At 39.3% G+C, this 27,637-nt stretch overlaps 1 protein-coding gene and 1 pseudogene across 5 annotated transcripts in view; one reads left to right on the top strand and one right to left on the bottom strand.

Annotated features, from left to right (window-relative positions):
• RABGAP1L (RAB GTPase activating protein 1 like) overlaps positions 1-27,637 on the top strand; it is a 694,034-nt gene that overhangs the window by 522,329 nt on the left and 144,068 nt on the right. Inside the window, exon 1 of one of the 5 annotated variants that reach the window (XM_060091228.1) lies at positions 21,672-22,358. The exons of the other annotated variants lie outside the window; for them this stretch is intronic. Within the exon in view, the coding sequence (XP_059947211.1) occupies positions 22,191-22,358 (168 nt within the window). The 5' untranslated portion in view covers positions 21,672-22,190. Of the gene's footprint in view, positions 1-21,671; positions 22,359-27,637 lie in introns of those variants that run through there. 5 annotated transcript variants of the gene reach the window in all.
• Positions 18,609-22,168, bottom strand: LOC132483974 (male-enhanced antigen 1-like; annotated as a pseudogene).

Below are 27,637 nucleotides of genomic sequence, written 5' to 3'. Positions count from 1 at the left end.
TGGCCACTGAGCCTGCATGTCCGGAGCCTGTGCTCCACAAGGGGAGAGGCCACAACAGTGAGATGCCCACGTACCGCAAAAAAATTTAAAAATAAATAAATAAATAAATAAAAAATAAAGTACGTAACCAAAAAAAAAAGGAAAATTTATTTCTTAAAAACTGAGGCAAAATACTTTTACAGACACACAAAACCTGAAAGAATTCATAATAGCAGATATGAGTTATTAAAAATGTTGAAGGAAATCCTGTGACTGAAAGGTGAATATATAAAACTTTTTTCATATTAATTGTCTCTAAAATATAATTCACTGTTCAAACAAAAATAATAACACTGTATTGTGGGATAATCGAGATGAAGCACAGATGCTCACAGACACAGTTCAAAGCTATGGTAGCTTGATGCTGAGATGCTGAGTATAGTTCCCAAGAGTTGCCGGTGCCACTCTTCCTGCTCTGAGTGCATGCTGCCTCCATAACAGCTCAGCTTGCTTCACTTTTGTAAAAGTGAAGGTCCTCTTTGGATTTCTTTAGTTAGCGAAAGCAGGTGCTAATGTGGGTCTTTAGTAAAAGTGAAGTGGCATAAGTGACCTTTCAAAAAGCAGGGGATACCTGAAATAGAATAAAAGCCAGGAGGGAAGAAGTGGTAGTGTGACCATTGTACAGCGCTTATACTGTATGTGAAGTGTATAATATCACTTGAAGGTAGATGGTGATAAGTTAAAGGAACTCAAAAGCAACTACTAAAATAACAAAACAAAGAGTTATAGCTAGAAAGCCAAAGAAAATAAAATAAAACCATAAAAAATATTTAAAAGAAGCAGGAAAAAAGGAAAAGGGGAAAAGAGTAGATCAAACACATAGAGAACATATGTCAAGATGATAAATGTTTATGTACCTAATAAGACTTCTAAGCAGACTGACCAGGAAAAAAAATAGAGAAGACATAATTACCAGTAACAGAAATGAGAAAGATGACATCACTACAGATTCTATAAACATTAATAAAAGAATATTGTGAACAACTTTATGACAAGAAATTTGAGAACTTGGACAAATCCCTCAAAAAATACAAACTACCAAAGATCGCTCAAGAAGAAACTGATCGCCTGAATAGCCCTGTATCTATTAAAGGGTACTCTTTGCACAATATGTTTAATTTTGCAACTTGAAATTTTTAATAACTGGAGAAATTGAAGCATGGACACATGGGTACTAAATTCCAACAGCTGAACAAAATGGTATGTTAATCTTGTGTCTTAAGACATAGAAACTGCTCAGAAAAACAGCTGATTGAGTATATGAACAGAAGTTTTTGTGGTTTACTTCCCACTTAGTCATAACTCTCTATTTAAACTGATTGAGGGGAAAAACATTCTGAAGAGATGGTACCATTCTGTTCTTCCCCAATTCTCTACTGTTCAGAACCCTTACTTCTCTGCTCACCCCTTTGGTGGGTTCCTCTTCTTCCTGAGCTTTTAGCAATAGATATGTCTTTGGGCCTTCTGCATTTGTGCATTTCATAGATTCACTTTCCAAAGAAAATAATTCCTAAATTTTGTCCTAGCCCAAGTTCCAATTTGATATCTTTAGCCACCCTGTATAAAGTTTTCAGAGGCCTTTGATATTTCTTTTTCATTATTATTATCATTATTCATATGTGGGTAAGGCAGCTTATATACACACGACTTCAGGGGCGCTATTTACATAGATAATATCTGCACATCTGTTATGTCCTTGATTCTTATGCTATATTCATCTTTTCATTCTATCATTGAAAGTCTTTGAGCTAAACTCTAGCACTGTATCCTGAAACCATCTTCATTTTACACATCATGTCCCCTTTTCTCTTTTTATACAGTGCCCTTCTAGCCCCTATGTTCTAGCTTAAATCCTACCTCCTTTAAAGAATGGTTCCTGACTCTTTCTGCCTGAAATGAGCATCTGCTGCAGTTACAAAATGTATCATTTGCTCTTTGGTTTTATTCAGATATTTCATATGTATTTGTTCTGCATTCTCCAGGTAGTCTATTTATTTCTTAGAAACAGTCTGAAGCTTACTATTTATTCCCCAGAGTGGCAAGTGCATTTCTGCATGTTCAGCAAGCATCCCTAATTCCAGGATTGATGCACAGAGTAGCAAAGGACCAAAGGATTAACCTCATCCCTTTTGCAGTTGTTGTATTTAAGTAGATTGCACCTCATCGAAAGCAATATTTGAGGTAGATTTGTTTTTTCCCTAAAGATCTATGCTTTGTTTTCAAGTGTTATATTGGAGAGAAGGAAACCACACTAACCATTGCTTCTTTTGATTAATATTTGTTAACTGTTTATCCAGTAAATACAGATCTTTTCACATAGTTTATATATGCTGAAAACTCCTTCTTTTGAATACAAAAGTCTCATGTTTCCCAAATTAAATATTTTTAATTTAAATAATTATGCACTGATTAAAATTTCCCTCAGTTAATGCTATTGGTGTCAAGTACAGGCTGAGACACTGTTTCCATCCCTCTTTTCCTATATTTAATAGGACTTCACTGATTCTTAAAGTTTGAAAATGGAGTTCAGATACCTTAGTCTATTCCTAAAAACCTTTCACACTCTATTCACATGGGTGGTTCTAATCTCATAACCTATCTCTACTCTGGCTAAACTAGAAGTAGACTCACATTAGCCTCATACACCTTGGGTTTGTCTGCTTTCTGTCTGGGAATAGCCTTTCAGACTTTCTAAATCTACATGTTTTTCAGGTCCAGCTCATATCTAACCTCTGATTATCACTGACCTTACTCCATTTTTACATTACCATCCTAAACAGAGATAACTCCCAGGAAATACTGTTGTGTTATAGCTAATTTATGTTGGCTGAAAAAACAAGAAAAAAGCACAACATGAGAGTTGTGAGTTAAGTTTTATTTTTGGGCAAAATGAGGACTCTAGCCTGGGATGCAGCCATTCAGAGAGCTCTGAGGAACTGCTCCGAAGTGGTAAAGGGGGAGGTCAGTATATATGTGATTTTGATGAAGGGGGATACGTGCAGTCAAGCACACATTTTGGCAGAAGGCTGCTGCTACTCACGTGAAGGTTGCTTCTAGTCATGAGGAGCAGATGTCTCCATAATGATTCTAGTGCTTTTCTAGATATGAGAAGATGCAAGAAATTGGGCGCATAAAATCTTATCCTGAAAACATCCAACTATCTGAAGGCCTGTTCCATCAGTTTTCCCCAGAGCACAGAGTGCCTCATTCCTGACCTCCAACCTTGAGCTCCTTTCAGGGTGTGTCGAAGGTCAGCGGCTGCAGTGGCTTGTGATTTAATTCTTGTAGAGTAAGTGCTTTTGAATACCTGCTTTACTTAAATGCTGTTTAAAGAATTTGAGGGAAGCTCTTTGAAACTAGTTTGTTCATTTGTTACTCTCCCCTGGGTCAGCTCTGCATCTCTGTGTAGGTGGCACTTTGCATCATGGGCAAGATTACACTTTTTGTGGGTATGCTAGATTGGAGTGAAGCTATGAGAGAATATCAGATAAGAAATCTAAGTGCATTCCTAGCTCCTTCTGAGTTAGTTCTTCACTGAATGACTTCAATCATTAAACTAAGGTTTTTCCTACTATATGAGCTATTCAAATAGAATTACAATACACATTCGAATCTATATTAATCCTTAGTTTGAAATTAGTGCCACCCTTCTCTGTTGATAATTGAGAGGTCAGTACATATCTTTGCATCTTTGGTATTTTTCTCTTTTATTTGAATAACTATAGATTTGACTACTCTTGCTCTATTCTCCTTTCACTTTAGTGCTCTTTGTTAATTTATTGTATTTACCTTATCTCAGGTTTCTTTTCTTTTTTGACATCACCTCGAAATCACCAGTGTGAGATTGCTCCCGTGTTGTGGTAGGAAGTGGGAGAGACTGATCCCAGCAGGTGTGGGACTGGTAGTGGGGGTATCATCTACCCAGAGGTGGTATTATTACACTGTAAAAGTGTAGAGTTGAGCAGATGAACTGAAGGAAGTAACTGAAACAAGCCTGGGCCATCAGGTAAGGCTGGCCTGAGGTGAGTTTTAGGAACCTGAGTACAAAGCCAAGAATAGACAGACCTGCCTGGATGCAAATCAAAATAAATGTAAAGGAGGGCAGCCCAGAGATAGGGAGCCCAGAGGTGGGAGGAGAGGATGAGGGGATGGGTAGTAGAGTGGGTGCTGATCTGCTACTAGACTTTTACATATTCTGCAAGCCTTGCATGGGTAAGCCAGCTCCATTTTAAGGGTGAGCCTTGGAAGAAGCTGAGTATATCAATTTATTCTTAATTATTAAATTATAAATGCCTCCTCCTTGGGGATTCCCTGGTGGTCCAGTGGTTAGGACTTGGCGCTTTCACTGTGGCGGCCCAGGTTCAGTCCCTGATCGGGGAATCTAAAATCCTGCAAGCCGCACTGCACAGCCAAAAAAATTTTTTAAATAAATAAATGCCTTCTCCTTAATTATAAAATTATGGAAGTTGGTGTGCTTCAAATAGGACCGATTTTGGTTTTGGTGACATTTAAGCAGGCTCTTGGAAAGTTCTTTTTTTTTCTCATTGGATGGAATATACTGCAGTATTCAAAATAAAATATTTCCAGATAAGTGATGTTAAAATAGAGAATTAAATGTTACTCTCACATTGTTTAGTTTTTCATTCAACTACCACTTTAATAAAATAAGCAATTTTAGTAAAGGGATTATATGTATAATTGTGATTATCATGACTTGGTATTTTATGCTATGTTTAGGCAATTTTTTAAGGTAAAGAGAAGAAATCAAAGAAGTTCTTGCTGAGCACACTTACAGATGATGCATTCTTGTTGGAAAATAAATGTGCTCTCATTTCAGAGCAAAGATAGCAGAATTGACAGTGGTATTTGGACACCTAAAGGACTAAGACCTCTTTTAAGAACAGGACCATTCAGGCCCTGCAGGAGCTTTTGAGTGCATGTATTCAAGTACTCACTCTGTCGGGTCTACAACCTGCACCGCTTCTCCAGGGTTATGGGCAGACCACAAGCCTTAGAGTGGTTACACCTGCTCTTAGGGTCCATTGTCTTACATACAGTGGAATGCTTACACATTAGATTTTCAGTTCTTGAAGGTTGGCTAGATTTTTCAATTTTGATTTAAATGTTGTGGTATCCCATGATCAGAGCATTATAACCTGGGGTGTCACTGGTGAGAAAGAAAAAAAACTATATGCAAATGTGAAACAGATGGAAATTGGAACTTAATTCTTTGGTTACATTGTTTATCTAGCCTGGCTGGTTCCATTTCAAATATCTTACCCATTTACTTGTAGTCTTTTTAAAAAATAAATAAATTTATTTATTTATTTATTTTTGGCTATGTTGGGTCTTCGTTGCTGTGCACGGGCTTTCTCTAGTTGCAGTGAGTGGGGGCTACTCTTCGTTGCGGTGCATGGGCTTCTCATTGAGTTGGCTTCTCTTGTTGCGGAGCACAGGCTCAGTAGTTGTGGCTCACGGGCTTAGTTGCTCCACGGCATGTGGGATCTTCCCAGACCAGGGCTCGAACACATGTCCCCTGCATTGGCAGGCAGATTCTTAACCACTGCACCACCAGGGAAGCCCCTACTTGTAGTTTTTATCTTCTCTAAATGTAATAGCTTGTAGGGGAGACATATGGAAGTGTCTTCCATCTACCACAGTGATTTCTGTGTCATTTTCTTGAGTTTGCTTTCAGCCCTTTTATTACTAAATTCTGAACATCTGCCTTCTTGGCACATTAATTTGTCAATCAGATGTTTTTCTAAAGGTGTATTTTATATTAATATTAGTTTGGGTGCATGTTGGCATTGCTTAGAAACTGTTGTTTGAGAACCGTTAATGATTTGATTTTGCATACTTATTACCCATAGCCAAATAAGTCACTACTTCCATCAACACTTATACTTTGTTTCCATGTGAAATGGAACATCTTGTTTTATTTAACACTCCCCTTCTCAATATATTTTATGCACCAAAATTCAGACTAAAACAGTAACTTCTGGACTTCCATTTGTTTCCCTTCTGCAAAGTACGTAGATCTGTCCATTGATCCACTTCCAGAGAGCTAGCCAGTCTGATGACTGAGCCCCTACCCTCCCCAAATCAAATTTATTTGTTTATGAAAGAACTATCAACTGAGAGTGAGCAAATTGCTAAATAACATTGAGTTTTATTTATTTTCTTATGGCATTTACACTGTTTTGTTATGTCAGTATTTTCCCTCTCTTCTTTTGAAATCCATAAACATTGCACTTGCTTTCATTTTGACCTTTCTTCTTACAAATTTAGACATTAAATAAGAGATACATACTTACCATTCTCTAGTTTAATACATATCTTTTTAAAAATTAAGCTTATATTAATCTATTCATAACTCACTTCTTCATTTGAGATTCAGTCATTCATTCATTTACTCAACATTTATTTGAATGATCTGTGACCACCTGACTAGGAGCTGTTGGGTAGTGGAGCTGCAATGCTGAGTATGGTGTAGTTAATCTCGAGGGGTTCACAGAGAAGTAGGGGAGACAGACAGGTGTACAAATACAGTCATGAACAAATGGGACAGGATGAAAAGGTGGAGGAGGGAGGTAATGACAAGAATTACTTGAAAGAGAAAATGACATTTGGTCTTGAAAGATTAGCAAGAGAAGACAAGGAGTGATATTTCAGGTAAAGAGAACAGCATATGTAAGGAACAGAATAAAATACAATATTTTATTGTCATAAAATTGTTGTCATAAAATACAACACTTTTGGGAAGAAGCTCCATGAGAACATTGGGCATGAAGGGTCAAGGTAACAGATGTCATTGGAAAGGTAGGATAGGTCTAGATTGTCTGGAAGGTGTCTTATGGTTAGAGTTGAGTACTAGACATTGAACCTGTGGGCCAGAGGGTACCCTTAAACAGTTACAGGGTCAGATAGGATATCTTAGGAAGATAATTTTGAAGATAGTGAGAGAAAGAGACTGACATGTGAAGAGACTGGTAATAAATATGGAGACTAGTTAGAAGACTGTTAAGGGGAGAAATAATGAAGGCTTCTTTACCCAAGGCTGTAACAGTGGGGATGGAAAGGGAGCGGCAAACTCAGCAGCATTTTCCAGGTGCCGTCAGGGAGACTTGCCAAGATACTAAGAGTCATTGCTATTCTCCATTTTCTCTCTCTCTCTTTCTCGTCCTCTCAAAAACTTCCCTGTCATGTTCTTTCTTCAGTTTTAAGGAAAGGAGCTGCATATGAAGTGTTCCTTTTTAGAGAAGGCAGCTTACTAGACCTTACATTCTCACTTACTGCTCATTCGGTGATAATCAGGGTGTCCCTAGACAACTGAATAGTGCTACTGAATCAGCTTCTGCTCAGTTCAGCTTAATATATTATGGTTTGAACTCCATTAGTAATTAGACTTTGACAGAAAGTGACCAAACCAATTGAACTTTTAACCAAACGTTGTGCCTCAAAGTCAGCAACTTTAAGAGAGCCACCTTGTTCATATATCATGGGTGTTTTCTCCATGGTGGACCTTCTTCCCTGACTTGGTAAAGAATATTATCTCTGGCAGTTTTGTATCAGTGAGTTATATAAAGGAGGACATAATAAGCTACATATACTTGGAAAGTTACACAAAGATAACGAAGAGCTGTTATTCCTTCATAATGCTTCTCAGATTCAAGCATGGCTCTGTTTCCATGACAACCACACCAGTCCAGGCTCTCATTTTCTCACATTTGGCATACTGCAAGAGCTTTTATGACATGTCTACCTTCGATGTCTTCCTCTCTTAAACTCCCTTGACCTATGCTACCAGATTAGTCATTCTAAAAATTGTCTTCACTGTATTCTTCACCTGTCTGTTGTCCGCTGTAAGTGCATCCTCTAGCATTTCGTTTTCATCATAATCTAGCTTCAGATGTACCTTCTGGCCTCAACTGTACCTACTGGGCACATTATTACACAATGTCACGTGGACCTCCTGTCCTGCTCATGGGTCTTGTCTCTACCATAAAGTCTAGGATGCCATTGAGGATAGGGAACACATTGTGTGCTAGTTTTGTATTCTACCTAGCACCAGGCACAACTCTGGGCTCATGATATATACAAAAAGAATGGAATATTTCCTCTTTCATCCCTTGCCCCAGGGTTCATTTATTCCTCTCTATCCACACTGGGTTTAAGGGCTGTTTCTGGTTGTTTTGTGTTTAATTTCTTCCTCCTTCCTAAGATAAGTCAACAGTTATATAGCATATATTATCCACAGCTTGCAGGACACTTTAAAAACCAATATTATGATATCTTTGTTTTTAAATATAGAAACCTCTCCTTTACCAAAAGCCACAGTGACTCAGCTACTTGCATGTCTAAAATGGTTTCTGCATTTTTCTGTGGCCAGTCTTTATGATGGTTATAGATTAATAGTAGGCTTTTTGGAAGCATAACATTTGTTATTAATCATGGCATTACTGTAGTTAACCAGGTAGACCAATTTAGTTGGAGTATTATCTCTTTCTTTAATGTGTATAGACATAGATTTGGGGAAACAACTTGACATTCATGAAGACTATATTCTAAGATGCTCTTAAATTTCCTAATTTTTTAATACCACTATGGTTTTTTATTCAGTTTATTAATAAAATTGAGATAAAATAACTGCCTTCCTATAAGAACATATAATAACTGAGAATGACTCTATAAGCAAAGCTTACTCACCATCTGCTACATGAGAGTAACTAAATTCATTCCTTAGCAAACCCACAAGGTGCTATGTTGTGGCCTCACGGGGTCTCTCAGGGAGCTGAAGCAATAAATATTAAATCTAAATATGTCAAGGGGTCACTTTAGTTGACTATTGCTTGCTAAAGAAAAGAGAGATTCAAAAGGCCCAGTAAAATAATAAATCTTTTAAAGTAAAAATGAATGAATGAATTAATGAAAGAAGCTGAGACAAGAATCTTATTTTATGGTTATATTTGTCGAATAACTTGTCAATCAAGATAATTTAAAAGGTCTCTCTCCTCTCCCTTGTGAGTTTTGTCATTATATTTTACAGTTGCAGAGAAAGAAAATACATAAGAAAGAAGTAAACAATTTCAAATAGTAATAAATGTCATGAAAGAAATAATACAAAGGAGTCTAATGTGTTACTACCCGCCACCAGATAAGATGTTAAGAAAAGTCCTCTATGAGCAAAATAACATTTGAGTTGAATGATGCAGTGGAACCAGCCTTACGAAAATCAGAGGCAACAACAAGCTCAAAGGCCCTGAGTCAGGGGCTTCCCTGGTGGCGCAGTGGTGTAGAATCCACCTGCCAATGCAGGGGACACGAGTTTAAGCCCTGGTCCAGGAAGATCCCACATGCCGCAGAGCAACTAAGCCCGCGTGCCACAACTACTGAGCCTGTGCTCTAGAGTCCGCAAGCCACAGCTATTGAAGCCCGTGCTCTGCAACAAGAGAAGCCACCACAATGAGAAGCCCACGCACTGCAACGAAGAGTAGCCCCTGCTCACCGCAACTAGAGAAAGCCCATGCGCAGCAATGAAGACCCAATGCAGCCAAAAATAAATTTTAAAAATCAATCAATAAATAAAGGCCCTGAGGCAGGAAAAGCTTTGTATATTCAAGACAGAAAGGAGGCCATTGTGACTGGAGGCTAGTGAGGAAGTGAGCAAGATATAAAGAGGAAGGAGATGTGGTCAGAGATTGAGGCAGTGGCCAGATCAGCAGAGACATATAAGGAATAGAAATGCATTGGCATTTGGGTAACATGGGAAGCCAGGGTAAGTTTTAAGCAGGAAGAAATTTGATATGATTTATGGTTTTAAGACATCATTTTGATTGAGGAATTCTGGTGTGTGGAATGTGGATTGAAAAGAGGAGAGAATAGGGCTTCCCTGGTGGCACAGTGGCTAAGAATCCGCCTGCCAATGCAGGGGACATGGGTTCAAGCCCTGGTCTGGGAAGATCCCACATGCCGTGGAGCAACTGGGCCCATGCACCACAACTACTGAGCCTGCACTCTAGAGCCCGCGAGCTACTACTACTGAGCCCACATGCCACAACTACTGAAGCCCGTGCACCTAGAGCCCATGCTCCGCAACAAGACAAGCCACCACAATGAGAAGACCGTGCACCGCAACGAAGAGTAGCCCCCACTTGCCACAACTAGAGAAAGCCCACGTGCAGCAACGAAGACCCAATGCAGCCAAAAAATAAATAATAAATAAAATAAATAAAAAATTTAAAGAAAAAAAAGAAAAGAGGCAAGAATAGAAGCACGGAGACTAGTTAAGATGTTATTTCAAGACCAGTCAGGAAATTATGGTAGCTTAGACCAAGGTAGTGACAATTAAGATGGAGAAAGAGGACAGATTTAAGATAGCTTTGTAGATAGGGCTGACAGGGCTGACTTATATTTAGATAAATTGGATTTGGAAGGCTGAGGGAAAGTGAGAAATCAAGGATGTTGTAGAGATGGAGCAAGCTGGTTTTTCACATCATGAGCAAATCATTTATTTTAGCTTTGATTTTACTACAGCACATTATGGGAATGAAGTGAGATCATGTATGGAAGCAGATGGCACAATGTCTGGCCCACAACAGGAACTTGTGAGATTTTTATTTTTACCCCCACCTCAGGACATTTTCATTAGGAATTTATATTCTCACATTACCATTTATTTAGGTCACCAAATTTCAAAAACAAATGATTAGAAAGCCCATTGGTGAGTATTATATGCAATGCAACCATTCATCAACTCAGTAAGCATTTCCTGAGCTCCTTGTGTAGGTAATTACTGTACTGAGTGCTGGGAAAATACTAATGAGTGAAGCTAATGCAATGCCTACCCTTATGGAACTTTCTGTCTGGTAGGGTAGATTAATTTCCCTAACAGTATAATTATACAACTAGTTATTAAATTACATTTGGGATGATTAAGAAGAATATCAAGGTATACTGTGAGAACATCTCTTCATGACTTCTCTATTTCCCTAATTTACTTCATTTATTCCCATGTTCCATCTTGCATATGGCTACCAGTGATTCCTAAACCCAACTCTTGGCTCCAGATTCTATTTCCCATGGCCTATGGAACATCTCCAGTGGATTACCACATTTTCCTCACTAACTGCATTCATCCTCCATACTTTCCTGTCCCCAGTGCTTTCCCTATCAGTTAATATCTTTACTATCACGCCAGTTTACCAAGCTAGAAATGTCACAGATGTTAATAACATTAGCAACTTCATAATATTACTATACTAAACCTCATTTTCTTCATGAAAATTAAGACTCAAAGAGGCTAACTTTACTGAAATCATGCAGCTAATTAGACTTGAAATTGTGGTTTTAAATCCAGATCTCTCAGACATCTCAGCTTTTATTTTTTCCATGACATCAATTTGCAGGATTGTTGATTTTTTTTTTTTTTTTTTGCAGAACGCGGGCCTCTCACTGCTGTGGCCTCTCCCATTGTGGAGCACGGGCTCCAGACGTGCAGGCTCAGCGGCCATGGCTCACGGGCCCAGCCGCTCCATGGCATGTGGGATCCTCCCGGACTGGGGCACGAACCCGTGTCCCCTGCATCAGCAGGCAGACTCTCAACCACTGTGCCACCAGGGAAGCCCCAAGATTGTTAAATTTTTTAAAGGAAAAATAATGGAGGAAAACATTCTAGAAAGAGGGAAGAACATTTTTAAAGGCTCAGAAATATTAAAGCGTCAATATTTCTAATCAGAGAAATGCTTATCTATCCCTCCCATGAATAATAATCATATTTTATCCATTTTGAATGCTGAACCATTTCAACATACACTTTTGGGATAGCCACTATGTGTTAAGTAATTGCCTCTGCTAAGTTTTTAGGACAAAAAGAAGGATAATACATGATACCTATCTCTAAGTGCCTTAGTAGGGGAGAAGGACCCTATGTGTTGATTTCAATGCAGCTCATTTAAGTACAAGCCTGCAAGTGTCATGAGACAGACAGCAAGGGTGGAAAGAGAGCAGGCAGGAAGGCCATGTACCCCAACCCTAGGATTGAGGGAGGGTTCCTGCAGGAGGTAATACCAGAGTTGAGTCTTAACAAATTAGGAAAAGGTGGGACTTCCCTGGTGGCACAGTGGGTAAGACTCCACGCTCCCAATGCAGGGGGCTGGGTTCGATCCCTGGTCGGGGAACTAGATCCCACATGCATGCTGCAATTAAGAGTTTGCATGCCACAGCTAATGAGCCCGCCTGCTGCAATTAAGACCTGGTTCAACAATGTAAATAAATAAATAAAAACAAATTAGGAAAATGTAAGTGAACTAGAGGGGAAAAACAGTTCAAGAAAAGGAGAAAGCGGGGCTTCCCTGGTGGTGTAGTGGTTGAGAGTCCGCCTGCCGATGCAGGGGATACGGGTTCGTGCCCCGGTCCGGGAGGATCCCACGTGCCGTGGAGCGGCTGGGCCCGTGAGCCATGGCCGCTGGGCCTGCGCGTCCGGAGCCTGTGCTCCGCAACGGTAGAGGCCACGACGGTGAGAGGCCCGCGTACCGCAAAAAAAAAAAAAAAAGAAAAGGAGAAAGCAAGAACAAAGACATTGAGGTATGCAGTTACCTGGTGTGTGCAGAAGAACTTCAAGTAACTTGAGTACTGCAGATGGTAGACGTCCCAGCATGTCATACTAAGAGGTGAGCTCAAACCAGAAGAGATGGGAATGGAGAAGAGGGGATAGTTTTGAGAGATGCTGAAGAGGTTAAATCAACCGGACTTGAATGATGGGTTGAGTATGGGAAGTGGAGGTAAAAAGAGGACTCTAGGATGACCCCCAGGTGTCTGCTGGTATAATTGGGTAGATGAGGACACTCTTTGCTAGGACAGGAAATGTAAGGGAGGAACTGCATTGGGGAAGAAATGGTGACTTTGGACATGCCGGGATTAATTTGCGTGTGAGGCTGCATTTGTCCAACAAGGAGATATACAGATTGGGAGCTCTGGAGAGAGGGCTGATCTCAGGATTGGGTTGTTCAGCAGTAGTAAAAAAAGAAAGGTATGGATAAGATCACCAGGGTACAGTGAGCGTAAGTTTTTGCTTTGTTTTTGTCATTTCTTTTAGAACCAAGACACATTAGTCCCTCTATATATTCATAGTGACTGGACTGTGAAAATCCTGTTGTTTCCACTGGACTAACTTGATTAGCTTTTAGGATCTAGCCTGTTTGACTCTACCTCCTTCATTGTTTCAAATAACTCAAATTAGATTTAAAACACTTATATAGCAGATGTGTAAATTATAGTTGCAGTTACCACTTAGTAGCTACATGATCTCTGGCAAGTCACTTAACTTTTCTAAGCTCAGGTGTCTCCTATGTAAAATGAGTGTAATTTGTTGTTAACATTAATTGCAATACTGCATACTCTAAGGGCTTGGCATAGTTCATGGCTGTCGTAGATACTAAATAAATGGTAACTATTATTATTCATACTTTTAGTCACTGAAATATTCATCAAGACTTTGTGGTGTATAAGTTGTTTTGTTAGGCCGTGCTTGGAACAAATATGCCTATGAGGTAGAGAAAGGAGCCCACCAAGCAGGAAAGACCTGTACACACTTGTTCACTTGTTACTATCATCATACAAGACATCTTGTGGCAACTCTCAGTGTATAGGAGTGCTGAGCTCACAAGGGATGTGGAGAGGAGTCCAATCACGTCCAGTGAAAGTGGAGGAAAAATCACCTCCACTCTCACCAGTTTGCTACCTCTGAAAGTCTACTGAACCCTTTTGAAACCATGAGTGGGAGGTAGGGAGAGGGAAATAGTATGGCTGTACAATCTATTACCATCTTTATTTCAGAATATGGACTTGTCTATTCAAAAAAAAAAATGTCCCCATCTTGACATATGCATTTTGTGGAGACAAATTCACTTGCTAATACATGGGCTGACCCATATAACTCCTCCACTGAAAATACTATTTTTCGCAGTGACAGATGTTAAACTACACCTAGCATTCTATGTAACACGAAGATGCCAGAGATAGCAAATTTAATAGAGAACTGGAGATGGACCATGGGAAGGAGGTAGAGGCAGTTCACAACTTATCAAGATGAATATAGCACCTCATTATTTTCAACAACAGTGACAAAACACACACATACACACACACACAAAGGTAAAATGCTGTTCTAGCTTGAGAGCATCAAGGAATAGTGTAGATTCCATGTCATAATTTTAATCTGATCAATTTAAAATTAAAAAATAGACCTCTGCTAACATTAATTTATGCCTTCTGCCTAAACTTGGAAATAAAGATGAGCCTCATACAAACTGTCCAGAGGAGGGGATAAATGAACTGAGATAGGCTTCCATTGTTAAGCCTGCATCATTAACATGGCTTCAAAAAAGCTGCTGTTATGTAGACACTGTGACCGAGCGGCCAAGGATGTAGCTTCTCTGTTTGACTGAAAAAGAGAGGGGCTTCCCTGGTGACGCAGTGGCTAAGAATCCACCTGCCAATGCAGGGGACATGGGTTCGAGCCCTGGTCTGGGAAGATCCCACATGCCACAGAGCAGCTAAGCCCATACACCACAACTACTGAGCCTGCACCCTAGAGCCCGAGAGCCACAACTACTGGAGAGCCCGTGCTCCACAACAAGAGAAGCCACTGCAATGAGAAACCCACGCACCCGAACAAAGAGCATCCCCCAGCAACTAGAGAAAAGCCCGTGCACAGCAACAAAGAGCCAACTCAGCCAAAAATAAATAAATTAATTTTTTTAAAAAGAGAGTGATTCACAGTTAAAAATTACGAAGGCAGATGTGCTTTATTATCACAGGTGTGTGTTTAGAAGTGACTATTCTCAAGGCAGGCTTTTGGAAGCCTCCTCTCAACTCAGATCTAAGAATCTTAGGTTCTTTCATACCAGATGGCAGGCACAGGCTCTGGACCAATTCCATGTGGTGTAAAATGGTGGAGCACAGTCTTCCTAATGAGATAGGTTTTTTTAATGGGCTACATTAATTGAAACAGAGCAAGTTACAGAGCTGGAAATGCTAGGTTCCCTGCTGTGTAGCGGGGCTCTGGGATCTTGGCTTCCTGGCTCTACCTCAGACAAGTTTTATGATTGTGAGCAAGTCACGTATCTGCCGACTCACTCTTTTCATCAATAGGACAAACATGTTAGACTTTGATGTTTCTAGGGTCTAACAACGTTGCATTATTTCATGATTCTGTTATATCTAGAGTATCGAGTATGTCAGTGATGGTAATATTGATACTTTATTGAGAGACACTGTCCAAAAAAAGTGTCTCCTTGGGGCAGGAAGTAGGACAGTCTAGAATGGTGCAGAGACCAGCTCATAGGAGGCCTAGTTAGCAGCAGGGATAATTAGCTTCAAGAAAAGGAACTGTGTTCAGATATTTTAACTAACATCACATGGAAAAAAGTCAACCCATTCTGTGTTGTTATAAAGTATATGCCTCAACTGAGTGACTGGAAGCTTCAGATTTCTAGCTTACCATAAGTAGTCCTTTTTAAACAAATATAAATGTCCAGTAATAAAAATAGGCAGCCTTTTCAGCTAATTGTCAATGAAGATAAGGAAGCAGAGGCAAAATGACTAACTCTCAAAGAGACTGTAGAAGAAGTTCTTGCATTAATAAAGGCATTGTTCTTAAATCTGATCACAAGAGTAGGTAATAAGGTAATAGTGATACTACCATGACTATTCAGAATGTTATTAAATTGCTTTTGGTAGGGGAAAGTTCTCTCTTCTATTGAAAAGCAGAAACAAAACAAAAAACTCCTTTAAAATAGTTATGCTTGAAGTGTCACAAGAGGTCAGAACATTCCTAAAAAATTAGTAAGTCTATAATATTTTATAGGAATCTTTTTTCTTTTTGAGTTCCAACAGTCTGGTTACCTGAAGTACCCACCACGGTGTCAGTTAATTATGTACTTTCTTATTTTGAACTCTAATTCCTCAATGTGTTGAGTTCCAACTATAAGATGATGAGACTCATTTCCCTGTCATATAACTTGTATGCTCAGTCTCATTGACATTTCATTTTAGCCTTTTCTTCAAGTAGCTTGAATAATGCATAAAGTTAGAAGAAGCATATGATGTACCTTTGTACCTCCAGAAGCATATAGCACAGTGCTGAGAAGAACCAAGACTTGAATGGCAGAGTGTGAGTTGCCTGGGATTCTACAGTACCAAAATACCGGACTACTCACTGTGTCACCTTTATTTAACCTGTTTGTTGGATCTTAGGAACTTGCCAAATTATTGAGGGCTCATCTTTTAAAAAGTAGTCTAGAAGACAAAAAAGAAATAGGCAGAGAATTGAGTTTTGCTGTTTTACCTCTCCTAGTTCAGAAGAGCATGGATCCTTTGCTACTTATTATTAGCTGTCTAAATCTTAAAGGTGAACTGAAGAGGCAGTTGGTCTTACAGGAGTGTCTTTTATCAGTGTTTGACTAACTCTTTTTCTTTTTTTTAACATCTTTATTGGAGTATAATTGCTTTACAATGGTGTGTTAGTTTCTGCTGTATAACAGAGTAAATCAGCTATACGTATACATTCATCCCCATATCTCCTCCCTCTTGCATCTCCCTCCCACCCTCCCTATCCCACTCCTCTAGGTGGTCACAGAGCACCAAGCTGATCTCCCTGTGCTATGCGGCTGTTTCCCACTAGCTAGCTATCTGTTTTACATTTGGTAGTGTGTATATGTCCATGCCATTCTCTCACTTCGTCCCAGCTTACCCTTCCCCCTCCCCGTGTCCTCAAGTCCATTCTCTAAGTCTGAGTCTTTATTCCTTTCCCACCCCTAGGTTCTTTAGAACCATTTTTTTTTAAGATTCCATATATATGTGTTAGCATATGGTGTTTGTTTTTCTCTTTCTGACTTACTTCACTCTGTATGACAGACTCTAGGTCCATCCATCTCACTACAAAAACTCAATTTCGTTTCTTTTTATGGCTGAGTAATATTCCATTGTATATATTGGCTAACTCTTTTTCTAGTGTTAATACATCCAGAGTCTTTTGTCTTTCTAAACCCTAACCCAGATGAACAAAATGCTTTTACACTTGCTCTCCTCTTCTCCTGACTTCATAGAAAGAATGAAGGAAATTACTGGTTATCTGGTACCCATCCTGTGCTAGGCACTATGAAATATTCCTTTACATACATTAACTTATTAAATTTTCAGAGCAAGTTGACCAGGTAGGTGATACTGCCTTTTTACAGAGTCCCAGAGAGTAGTAACTTACCCATGTCTTTCAGCCAGTAAATGTGACTAAAAGATGATGTAATAAACAATGCCCTGCTTTGCTCTTAGAAGTATATTTAATTCTCATTACTCTTACATTTGGGTCCAGGACAGTCCCACTAGTCTAAACCCATTTTTGTCTGTATCCACTGTGGACAACAAACACATGACTAGATCATAACACACAGTGTGTTCCTCCTTTTACAGTGTCCACATCCTGCTTTATCTTTGTGTTCGAATGCCTCCCGGATTTTAAGCTCCTACATATTGGAACGTGTTTTCCTTTTTCACCTTTGTAACCCTTGAAGTAACTACTTTGTGTGTTACTGTGCACTTACGGTTCTTAATTACAGTTCCATAAATTAAGTATCTTTTCATTTGACAGTGGAAATCTATTTATGTCCTGCACATGTCCACAATCAGTGAGTGGAGCGGCTCAGGTAGAGCACTCAAGCTCAGGGCTCTAATTAGGACTGCACCACCATCCCCCTGCTTCTAGCACTCCAGAGTGAGGCTGCTGTTCTTTAGACCATGGCTTTGGGACCACTGCCTGGCCCTCCTTACCTCTCTCTCACTCTGCCTCATTGGATCATTCATCCAAATTTCCCATATTATCTTCAATTTGCTGTTGAACTTCCTTCACAGAGATTTTTTTTTAATCTCCTTTATGATAGTGTAAGGAAATATGAGAAATCATGTATTATTAACTGGTTAATTCAGAAGAGTTTCTTTTCTATCATTAGTTTCATTTTTGGACTACTTTATAACTCAAAAATTTATCTTTGAGTTATAAGTACACTGTATTATTGCTGAATCTGATCAATAATAAATAAATTACTTGGGGAGTTGGGGAGGCATAAGGGGAAATGCTCACTGAGATTACTCACTCTCGTAGGGCTTCAAAAATCGCTAGAAGACATTCTTTCTTTTTGCCAAGTGATATTCTAGAAGAGTTATTTTACCTGATATTGATCAACAGCCTATTCTTAAGGGACAACCTGAAAACAGGACCAGGGTTGGAAAATTATGGAAATTTTGAAGGCAAGGATGATGCTCTCTTTCTTTTTTTTCTTTTTTTGGAAGGGGGCTATGTATGTATGGTGCTTTTATTCTCCATAGAGTGATACATGCTAAGGTGGGTTGGGCTTGGGCTGATGTCCCCATGTGTATAGAACTGAATTAATAAGTCTCGGAGAAGAAGTCTGGTTTACCTTGATGTGGAAAGGGGGATGGGAGCATGGGGATGAACATTACAACCTGGGATATGATCAGACCTGGAATGCAGGGCGATGAGGCAGCTCTCGGTGCGGTCATTGGCAGGCAGGGGACACCTGCCAGGCTCGGAGGGCCTTCTGTACCACATCTTCCCACTGGGCATTTGATATCGCCTCCTTCGACCTTTTCACCAACTCTGCATGTTCTGGGTCCATGGCTATAGAGTTGTGGCTGCTCAGTGCTGTAGCTCCCTCCTCATCTTCATCCTCACTATCTGCTGGCCTGTCCGGGGAATGAAGCCCTAGGGCCTTAGTTCCAACCCTGGACATCAGCAGCTCCATCTTCTGCACCCCCCACTGGTGCCAGCTCTGCCCCTTCTGGTTTGGGGTCTTGGTTCAGGGCCTGGTAGGAGCAGCTAGCTGGACCTGCCCCCATTTCTTCCTGTTCTGCTTCCTCAGGCTCTCCACTCCTCTAATCCCCAGTGCCTTCTGTAGGCCCCTGGTGTGACAGTTCCTCAACCTCATTGGGGTAGGTGTGCCCTGGACCCTGCTGCCAAAAATGGCTTCTTCCATCCCAGCAGGGCCCACTCAGAGCCTGAGCTGAGCCTGTACCTTTTACCTCCTCAAGGATAATACGTATTTGAGGGGAAGGATGATGGAGAGACTGGGAAAACTGAAACACATGACCACTTGTTTGTAGTGCCTTTTACACAGCATTTTGTTAAATGTACCTAAATCTTTTAAGTGTAACTTGGTTTGCTTATTAAACTATCATATTTTAATTATTACATTTAATATTTAGTGCATATAGTTTTAACTTCTTTTGTGAGCATCAGAGCCAAACCAGTTCCAAAGTCTTTTTTTGTGTGTGTGTGTGGTACGTGGGCCTCTCACTGTTGTGGCCTCTCCCATTGCGGAGCACAGGCTCCGGACGCACAGGCTCAGCGGCCATGGCTCACGGGCCCAGCCGCTCCGCAGCATGTGGGATCTTCCCGGACCGGGGCACGAACCCGTGTCCCCTGCATTGGCAGGCGGACTCTCAACCACTGCGCCACCAGGGAAGCCCCCAAAGTCTTTTGATTAATTTTTAAATTTAATTCCTTTGGGGCAATAATTTTTTGTTTCTGGTTTATATAAGTAAAAAAAAAAAAAAAAAAAAATGCTTCTGCCAGTGGTCTTTGAGACCAAGTCAGATGGATGGAAACATCTACCCTATCTTTTAAAAAAATCAATCATAAAAAATCCTATAAGCTAAGGAGTCACTGAACTTTCTCTTCTTTTGCAAGTCAAAATGTCCCCTTGCTCTTCAATGTAAAGCTTCTATGGCAGTGCTTTTCACACTTACACAGCAGTAGCACAGTCTTTTCAAACAAAATCTCTTGCAGAACTTCACTATGTAAATAAGATGAAAATGGAGCTGTTGTTGCTGATGGGGGGAGGGCAGGGAGCACGAGTAATGAGAGACCCAGAACCTCTTCCCTATTCCCCCTTCTGGCTAAACCAACTCCCACCCTGGGTAGCCCATAAGACATTTCCTCCAAAATCTTAGGGAGCTTAAATTTATATTTATATATATATATATATATATATATATATATATATATTTATTTATATATATATACACACTTATATATATATACACACACACACACATATATATACATATCATATTCTAATGGTTTTTATCATTTTACATTAAAATCTTTACTTTGTATAGATTTTTAAGAAATCATTTTTGGAAGAAATAGAAGGCCTGACAGCAAAATATACATATCTTATTTAAGATATTTTGTTAATTAATACTTTAAATGTTTAACCAAAAAAAGTTTTGTTTATCTGAGGTTTTGGAAAAATAAACCAAACAGTATTCTCTTAAGGAAGGCAATATTTCCCTTTATCCCCAATTCTGTAATTAATGTATTTCTGTAACGAAGATCACAGAGGTATGCTGATAAATATGTCTCTATTTTCTTACTTGCAGAGATCTGTAACTTATTTATCAAAATAGGAAACTAAGACTCAGAAGGAACTTTCTCCAGCTCTCTTAGCCCCATTAGTCTTTGCACCATGCTACAGCTTGCATGGAGAAACTGGTCTGGTATTCTCATATGAGACCAACTACAGAACAGTAGCTCCAAGATTCTGAATATATAGTAGTTAATTGTTAGGATAAAGTTAAGAAACTACCCTTAAAGGGGATCTTGTCCTTCTGCCTTGATTTGGCTAAAACTGATGATTCACATCAAGGAAATTAATATAAAACTTCAATAGTAAGATTGTAAAATTTTAAACTGTGAATAACTCTAAGTTATACTATTACAAGGGAAGGATTAGACCAGAATGCATCAAAACAATGTTTTGAAATATTAAGTGAGTGTTTATCAAAGTCTTTAGGTTAGGAAAGTTATTTTTGCTTTGAGAATCTCAACTTTAATAGTTCCTTAAAGGTATACTCTTATTATTATGTTGTAGGTTTTTATGCTTTATCATATTGTGTATTTATCAAAGTCTTCATTTTTGCTGTTGTACATCTGAAACTTACATAATACTGTACATCAACTATACCACAATAAAAAATAAAAATACATTAAAAATAATCTTCCTTTTAATTGCAGCTAGCCTTCCCAGAATGCTGAAATACTTCTGCATATCCTAGCATTGCAAAAAGTCATTACTGCATAAACACTTCAACTTGAGGGCATGTCGTTTCTTGGATGTTCGGTCCTTGCTCTTCTGCCCATACTCTATCATTTTCCCCTAAGCCTCTGTTCTGTTAGAGATTTCAGTCATCTAACAAGGATTGGAGCATCCCACTTTAAATATGCAGTAAAAAAATCAGACTTGTATCTGTTACCATTATTAGAAAGCAAGAATGAATAAAGGTCAGCCTTTCAGCTGGCAGGCTGTCTGATTTTTCTGTGAGCATCACATGTTAGGAGAAGCTAGCTCATCTGTCTGTGGGTTTAAGATTCAACAGCATAAGCTGTCAGCCTAACACTGATTGAAGGTGGACTGGGAGGGGAAGCGCATCTGTCCAACGGCTCGCCATTGGCTTCCTATTACAGCATTCTCCCCCGAGACAAACTCTGCATGCTCATTCACCTACCTCCTTCTCTTCCCTCCCCTTCCTTCCCTACCCCTTCATTACTGATTCACAGCGAGAGGCAGCAGCGGCAGAGGCAGCAACAGCAGAGCTGCTTGTCACGAATCAAGGATTGCAATGAGCTCATCCTTTTCTCCTTTGCAGCTTCACAACTGCCCTGGCTTCCTGGCTCCTGCTCTTTGCTCACGCACACACACACACTCACTCTCTCACATACACACAGCACACACACACACACTCACATGCTAGACCCTTCTAAGCAGCTTGTCCATTTTTACACATGTATGTGAACTCTCCTGCATCACTCTTGGCCATTTTCTTGCATTCGCTTGCTTTTGCTGTTTTTTTATTTAGATCAGCATTTGATTTCATTTCCAGTCTACTTTGGGGCTCTTGCACCGTAGATAATTTAGCCAAAATGTTTTTCTTGTGGAGACGTTAGCTGGCAGTTCCCACCACAGACTGGCTTGTGCGTGCTCCTGGGGAGACCTAAGCCTGGCTCCCCTCCCACCGCAGTTCTCAAAATTGTGGATAAGAGATCCAGCTTTCTCATTCTGGATAACTACTTACTGCTCATGGAAGAAGGGGTGCCCTGCCCAGCCCCAGCTGCTAAGCTCACAGCTCCTGTCAAAAAGTCCCAGGACATGCACGACGAGAGGAACAAGCTGGTGAATGAGTATGCGTGTCGAGTGCTGGAACTTCTGGGGATGGGGCATCGTCTGTTTGTGCCTCGGCTTCTGGCGGTGAGACTGTTTTTCATTGAACTTCATTTGTAAAGAATCTGCCACCCTCTGTGAGAATTCCCTGTATCCCTGGAAGAGGCTTGTGGTCTCCTGTCTCCTTCCCCTTCTCCCCACTCTACCGAGAAGGAAGTGCTGAGTGGCCACAGGCATGGGGCTCTGTCCGAGCCTGGTCCATGCCACTCCTTAATTGGCTAGAGGAGATATGGCTCTCATCTCCAAGCCCATGTTAGTGGCATTATCTCTGTGGCAGCCAAAAAAAAAAGGTCTTATGACTGGCCAGGCTCAGCAATAAAGCAGAATACCCAAGTGCTTGATGGATGCATTCTGTTATTTCTGTCTCCAAGGGGTTAAATTTTACACCAGACATTATTGTGACTTATCTAGACTGTGCCTGGTTTGCTTTCTAACCTCTCCATTTGATGGCCAATTTGGTTGTGTTAATAGGGAATTTTGCCCCTTAAAAATCATTGGTTAGGAAATTACAGATTTCTCTCCTGGAATGTTCGAACTGTGTATCTATGAAACAGCTTAAAGCTGTTGGGTCTGTGCTGAGTCTGGGAAGTCTGCCTTGCTTGTTTTTTGATTTCCTGAACAAGAGAAAAATCACCCTTCTGCACTTCCTACCAAGGGTTAAAATTAAATACCCACAATCACTGGTGCAGTGTTTCTTTTTAGTGGTTTGAGAACTATACCTAGCGACTGTTCTATAATGTGATTGGTCTGTGGTAGTCCTATACCATTATTTGGTAATTGGGCAAGAATAATTTTGCTTTGTTTATTTTATACAATGGAGTTTAATACCATTCTAGACTGTTCCCTCATTTGGTTCTCTCATATTTGAGTCTTTTTCAGAAGTACAATATTGACTGAATTTAACTCTTTTCTCTCACATAGCTCCCTCTCGTATAGTTCATCTCTGTTTATGCTTATGTTTACAATTATTAATTAAGTCTCATGTATCTATTTGCATGTAAATATAATCTCTCCTGTATCATCATAACAGACATGTTAGGTAGCCGTGCACATAAGGGATTTCTCACCCAGAAGAAAGTCTGTTTATCATTGCAAGGTGAAGTTAGATGCAGTGACCAGCATACAATTATAGAGAAGGGGGTGGTATATTTTGAGAAATTGGTTTCTTTGTCATTTAAGAAAGAAGAGATCAATATATATGTTTTAATGCCTAGGTGAGGTCATCAGTGCTCACTTGAATTTTGTTCCCCTGAATCATCACATGTTTTTCTTAATAAAGGAGAAAACTGAAGATTCATGATTCTATTAGAAAGGAGTTTTTTGTTTTTGTTTTTTAACAGTGAAATAAAAAGCATTTTTTTTTCAGGAGCTTTGACATTAAGAAGTGCTAAAATATATTTCAACCAATTCTCTGCCTCTCTTTGAGGAATCAGTTTTTGGTCTAATACACTTCCATATTCTTAAAGACTGCTTAACTTTGTGTCTCACGGGCTTCCACTGATAACTTTACAGTGATCTGGCGCTGCCTATCTTTGGCATTTACATTTTCAGTGTTTTGAAGGAAAACATAAAATTGATAACTAAGAATATCACTCATACTAAAATCTGCATCAAAATCCGGATGACTCTAGCGTAAAACGATTGTCAACAACAAAACCCATAAGCTTCACAAGCTTCAGATCTGTGGGAGGTCATAGATATCTATATGTTGCAACTGTACAAAGTCGGCTTGGTTGCTCAGTTAGGTACCTGAGGTGGTGGTACAGCCCTCAGGTTGTTTTGGCCTCTAACACTGCAGGTAATAGTGCCATTTGCATTATATGTGAAAAATGTGTGCTGCGTTGTGTATAGGGCCGTTTGGAAATCTCTGACTTTGTTGTACAGTGTTGTACTTAAAAGATTGTCGATAGAACTAGGGCACTCTACATTCTGAGAAATCACATGCCCTTTAATGTGCAATATGGCTGTGAATTGGGATCAGCTATCCAATGAGTTATTGCTCAAAGTTTAGCATGTGTACCAGAGGGAAGTACAGTTGTTCAGCCTTGTGTTATTGGACTGGCTAATGATGTGGGATCAGCGGCTAATCTGCACAGGGTAATCCTAAGAGGAATCCTGCCACATGCAACGTTGCAGTCTTTCCATTACCAGTCAAGAGGGCAAGTACTGAAGTTTAGGTTTTTAATCATGTTTTAAATATGAATGTGTGTGTGGGTTAAACACATACAAATCCCTTATTTATTTATTTTTGTGTGTGTGGTACGTGGGCCTCTCACCATTGTGGCCTCTCCCGTTGCGGAGCACAGGCTCCGGACGCACAGGCTCAGCGGCCATGGCTCATGGGCCCAGCCACTCCGCGGCATGTGGGATCTTCCCGGACCGGGGCACGAACCCATGTCCCCTGCATTGGCAGGTGGACTCTCAACCACTGTGCCACCAGGGAAGCCCCAAATCCCTTATTTTACTTTTAAGATGCCAGTAGTTTTCTTCATATAAGGCAAGTTAATTTTCTTAATGAAACTGATCAAATAAATGAAGATTTACCAAGACAGTATTGTAGATTTGGACTTTGAGCCTTATTTATTGTTCCGTGATTCACAGAGAGACCATCAAGCTATGAGAACACCAAGCACATTTGGAATTTTTGCTTATTGTCCTTCAAAGGTACACCTAGTAAAGAATCATTTCCCTTTAATAAATCAAGTACAAGTACTCCATTTTAGATATTACCACAAGGCATAAATTCTGTGTGCAGACTCACCAAACACATGTTTCTTTGGTGAAATTAAAATACTAAAGCAAGGGATATACGTATCCTAGATACCAGCTAAGTAATGTCCTCTTCTAAAGCCTGTGCTTCCAAATGATTCTCAGACCTCCAGAAACATTTCTCAATGGAATGGAAATCCTGTTAGACACTATAACTAAAGGAAGAAAAGCCATTTGTGGTGAATATAGCGAAGGTGAGAAAGAGAAACATGCCTAGATTTTTTTTTCAAATAATCCCCTAAAATAATCAAGCCTAGATTTTGCTGCTTATCAGAGGCCCTTAAAGAAAGATTTGTCATCCAAGAAAATGAGAGGTTTCGAATAGAAGCATCTGGAGCTAACACTCAAATGTTAGAACTGTTCGTTTCCACCCACCCTCCCTTCTTTTAAAAAAAAAAATCACTTTAAAATGTGATACTCTTGCACTGAATTTTTCAGTGGGAAAAACACACTCCAAATGGTATTAGCAGGGGCACATAGCCAGAGTTCATATTCCTCTGTAAGTGTGTGAAATTTGGAGAAAGAGGAAAAACTTTTACTCAGGTTCAAAATCTTCCCTATCCTCCTAGATTTTTTTCTTTTTGCTTTTATATGACATGGGAAGTTAGTATCAGATCATTAAATGTTGGTATCAGTGTTGGCTATAGTTTCTATCTGATACTCTGGGCACTGTGCACAGTGAATCCAAAGGACTCTCAGGCTGAAGAGGATTGACATATATCTATAGCCAAATGTTCCAGCTGTCCCTCCAGTAACCATTTAAAGTTTAATTTTGATCATATTTCTTTATGCTGTCAAGCTGCATCCTAGTTTTGTTTTTTTAATTTGTGGACTTCCTTAAAACATTAATTTTAAGGAGGGAATAAAAGAGCAGAGGAGAAAGTTTCTCTCCCATTTTTACCTCTGTTACTGACGGCTGCAAGGATTACTCACTGAAGAGAGATGATAACTCTTAAAAGAAGTTAAAGACTCAAGTATAAAAGTTGCCATGTATACTTCTGATGCCCCCCAAATATAAAAGTCAATTTTTATTTCAAAGTAATTCCTACATCTCCTTTCTAATTTGCATCTTATAAATTTTTGACTTATTAATAGTGAGTATGCTTGAAGTAGATCCTTTATAAATTCATGGAACAGATATATGTTGGTGTCTATTGTGTGCCTGGCAATGTGCTTAATTCATTTTACTGGGGTGAGTGGGAAGGATTCCTACATTAACATCCTACTTACCTTTCCCTCTGGATATTTATTTCTACCTACTTGAAAGGAAATAGAAGTAGGACTTGTTTAAATGCTTTTTAATTATCCAGGTAATCTTTTTATATAGCTCTATTCATAGAAATGAAGAAGAAGTAATGTTACCTTTGAAGGTCTAATTGGTAAACATGTTTCCTATCATCACTTAAAAGGATTTGACAGAAAGTTTGGAGAGCAAAAGATGAGTATTAGTAGAGCCACTGATTTTCAAAAGTTATCATTTAATAGTTCTTACTTAAAATCTGGTAGAGTTCTTTCCTTTATTGTACAAGGGAAGAAAACATGCCTTTGCTTATTCAAATTCCCTAGTTCTTGTCTATATTATCTTCTGGCTGACATTACTTAGCAAATAATGTTAGGAAAGTAATTGCATTTTCATTATTTTACTATTCCTTCACTATTGTTCTGAAGGTAATATAGAAAAACTCTAAGAATTTCCCAGTTGAAGAACAACCTTTCTAATTTAAATCAATTCTTCTAGCCTGATGGGATTCTGTGTAGTGAGTACAAATGGATAATGTTATCCAGAAGCCAGCCCAACCTCTTTCGGGTACTTGGTTTAGTTTTTGAAATGTTAGTCTGCCTTTTAGGGGTGTATTTTTAAAGCTTGGGTCGTATCACAAGATCATGTGTTAAACTTCTCTTCTTTGTTGGAATAGAGGGTTAGCATTCATGCAATTATAAACTCAATTATAACCATTAATTAAGTTAATATCTCCATAGTCAGCTCATTAATAATTAGTATGTGTGATTGAAGCCATGTTTTAGTTTCATAGAAAGCACCACTACCTATATTTTGGACTAATATTATTACATCAATGCTTGACATTTATGAGGTGTCTATATTTACCAAAATAATATGTACAAAGTGACTCAAATTTTGTTAAATATATATGAGATGTACCTGTAAGGTTAGGAAAAAAGGACTATAAGCAATGTAACAAAATGTTATACTAAAATTTCAGTATCTGAGCATATTTGAGCAACAGAGACAACTTTCCAAAATGTTGTCCCTTACATTTGTTTTGGGGTTCACAAAATATACTCATATGCCTTAACTTTTTTCATTCTCAAATATTCAAGGTTGAAGATAGTCCCACTTTTAAAGTAGGAGAACAATGGAGAATTATGCAGTACCATGAGTTAGCCAGAGTTGGAATTAAAATGACTATTCCATCCTTTGCAACCTTGCTTGAGGACCTCTAATTGACAAGTACTTCCTAGAGGCTAAAATTAGAGGATTAAATAAGATGCATTGGGGCTTCCCTGGTGGCGCAGTG

The sequence above is a fragment of the Mesoplodon densirostris genome, chromosome 2, assembly GCF_025265405.1.
Source record: "Mesoplodon densirostris isolate mMesDen1 chromosome 2, mMesDen1 primary haplotype, whole genome shotgun sequence".
NCBI lineage: Eukaryota > Metazoa > Chordata > Mammalia > Artiodactyla > Ziphiidae > Mesoplodon > Mesoplodon densirostris.
This window is presented reverse-complemented; position numbering and strand designations above follow the sequence as displayed.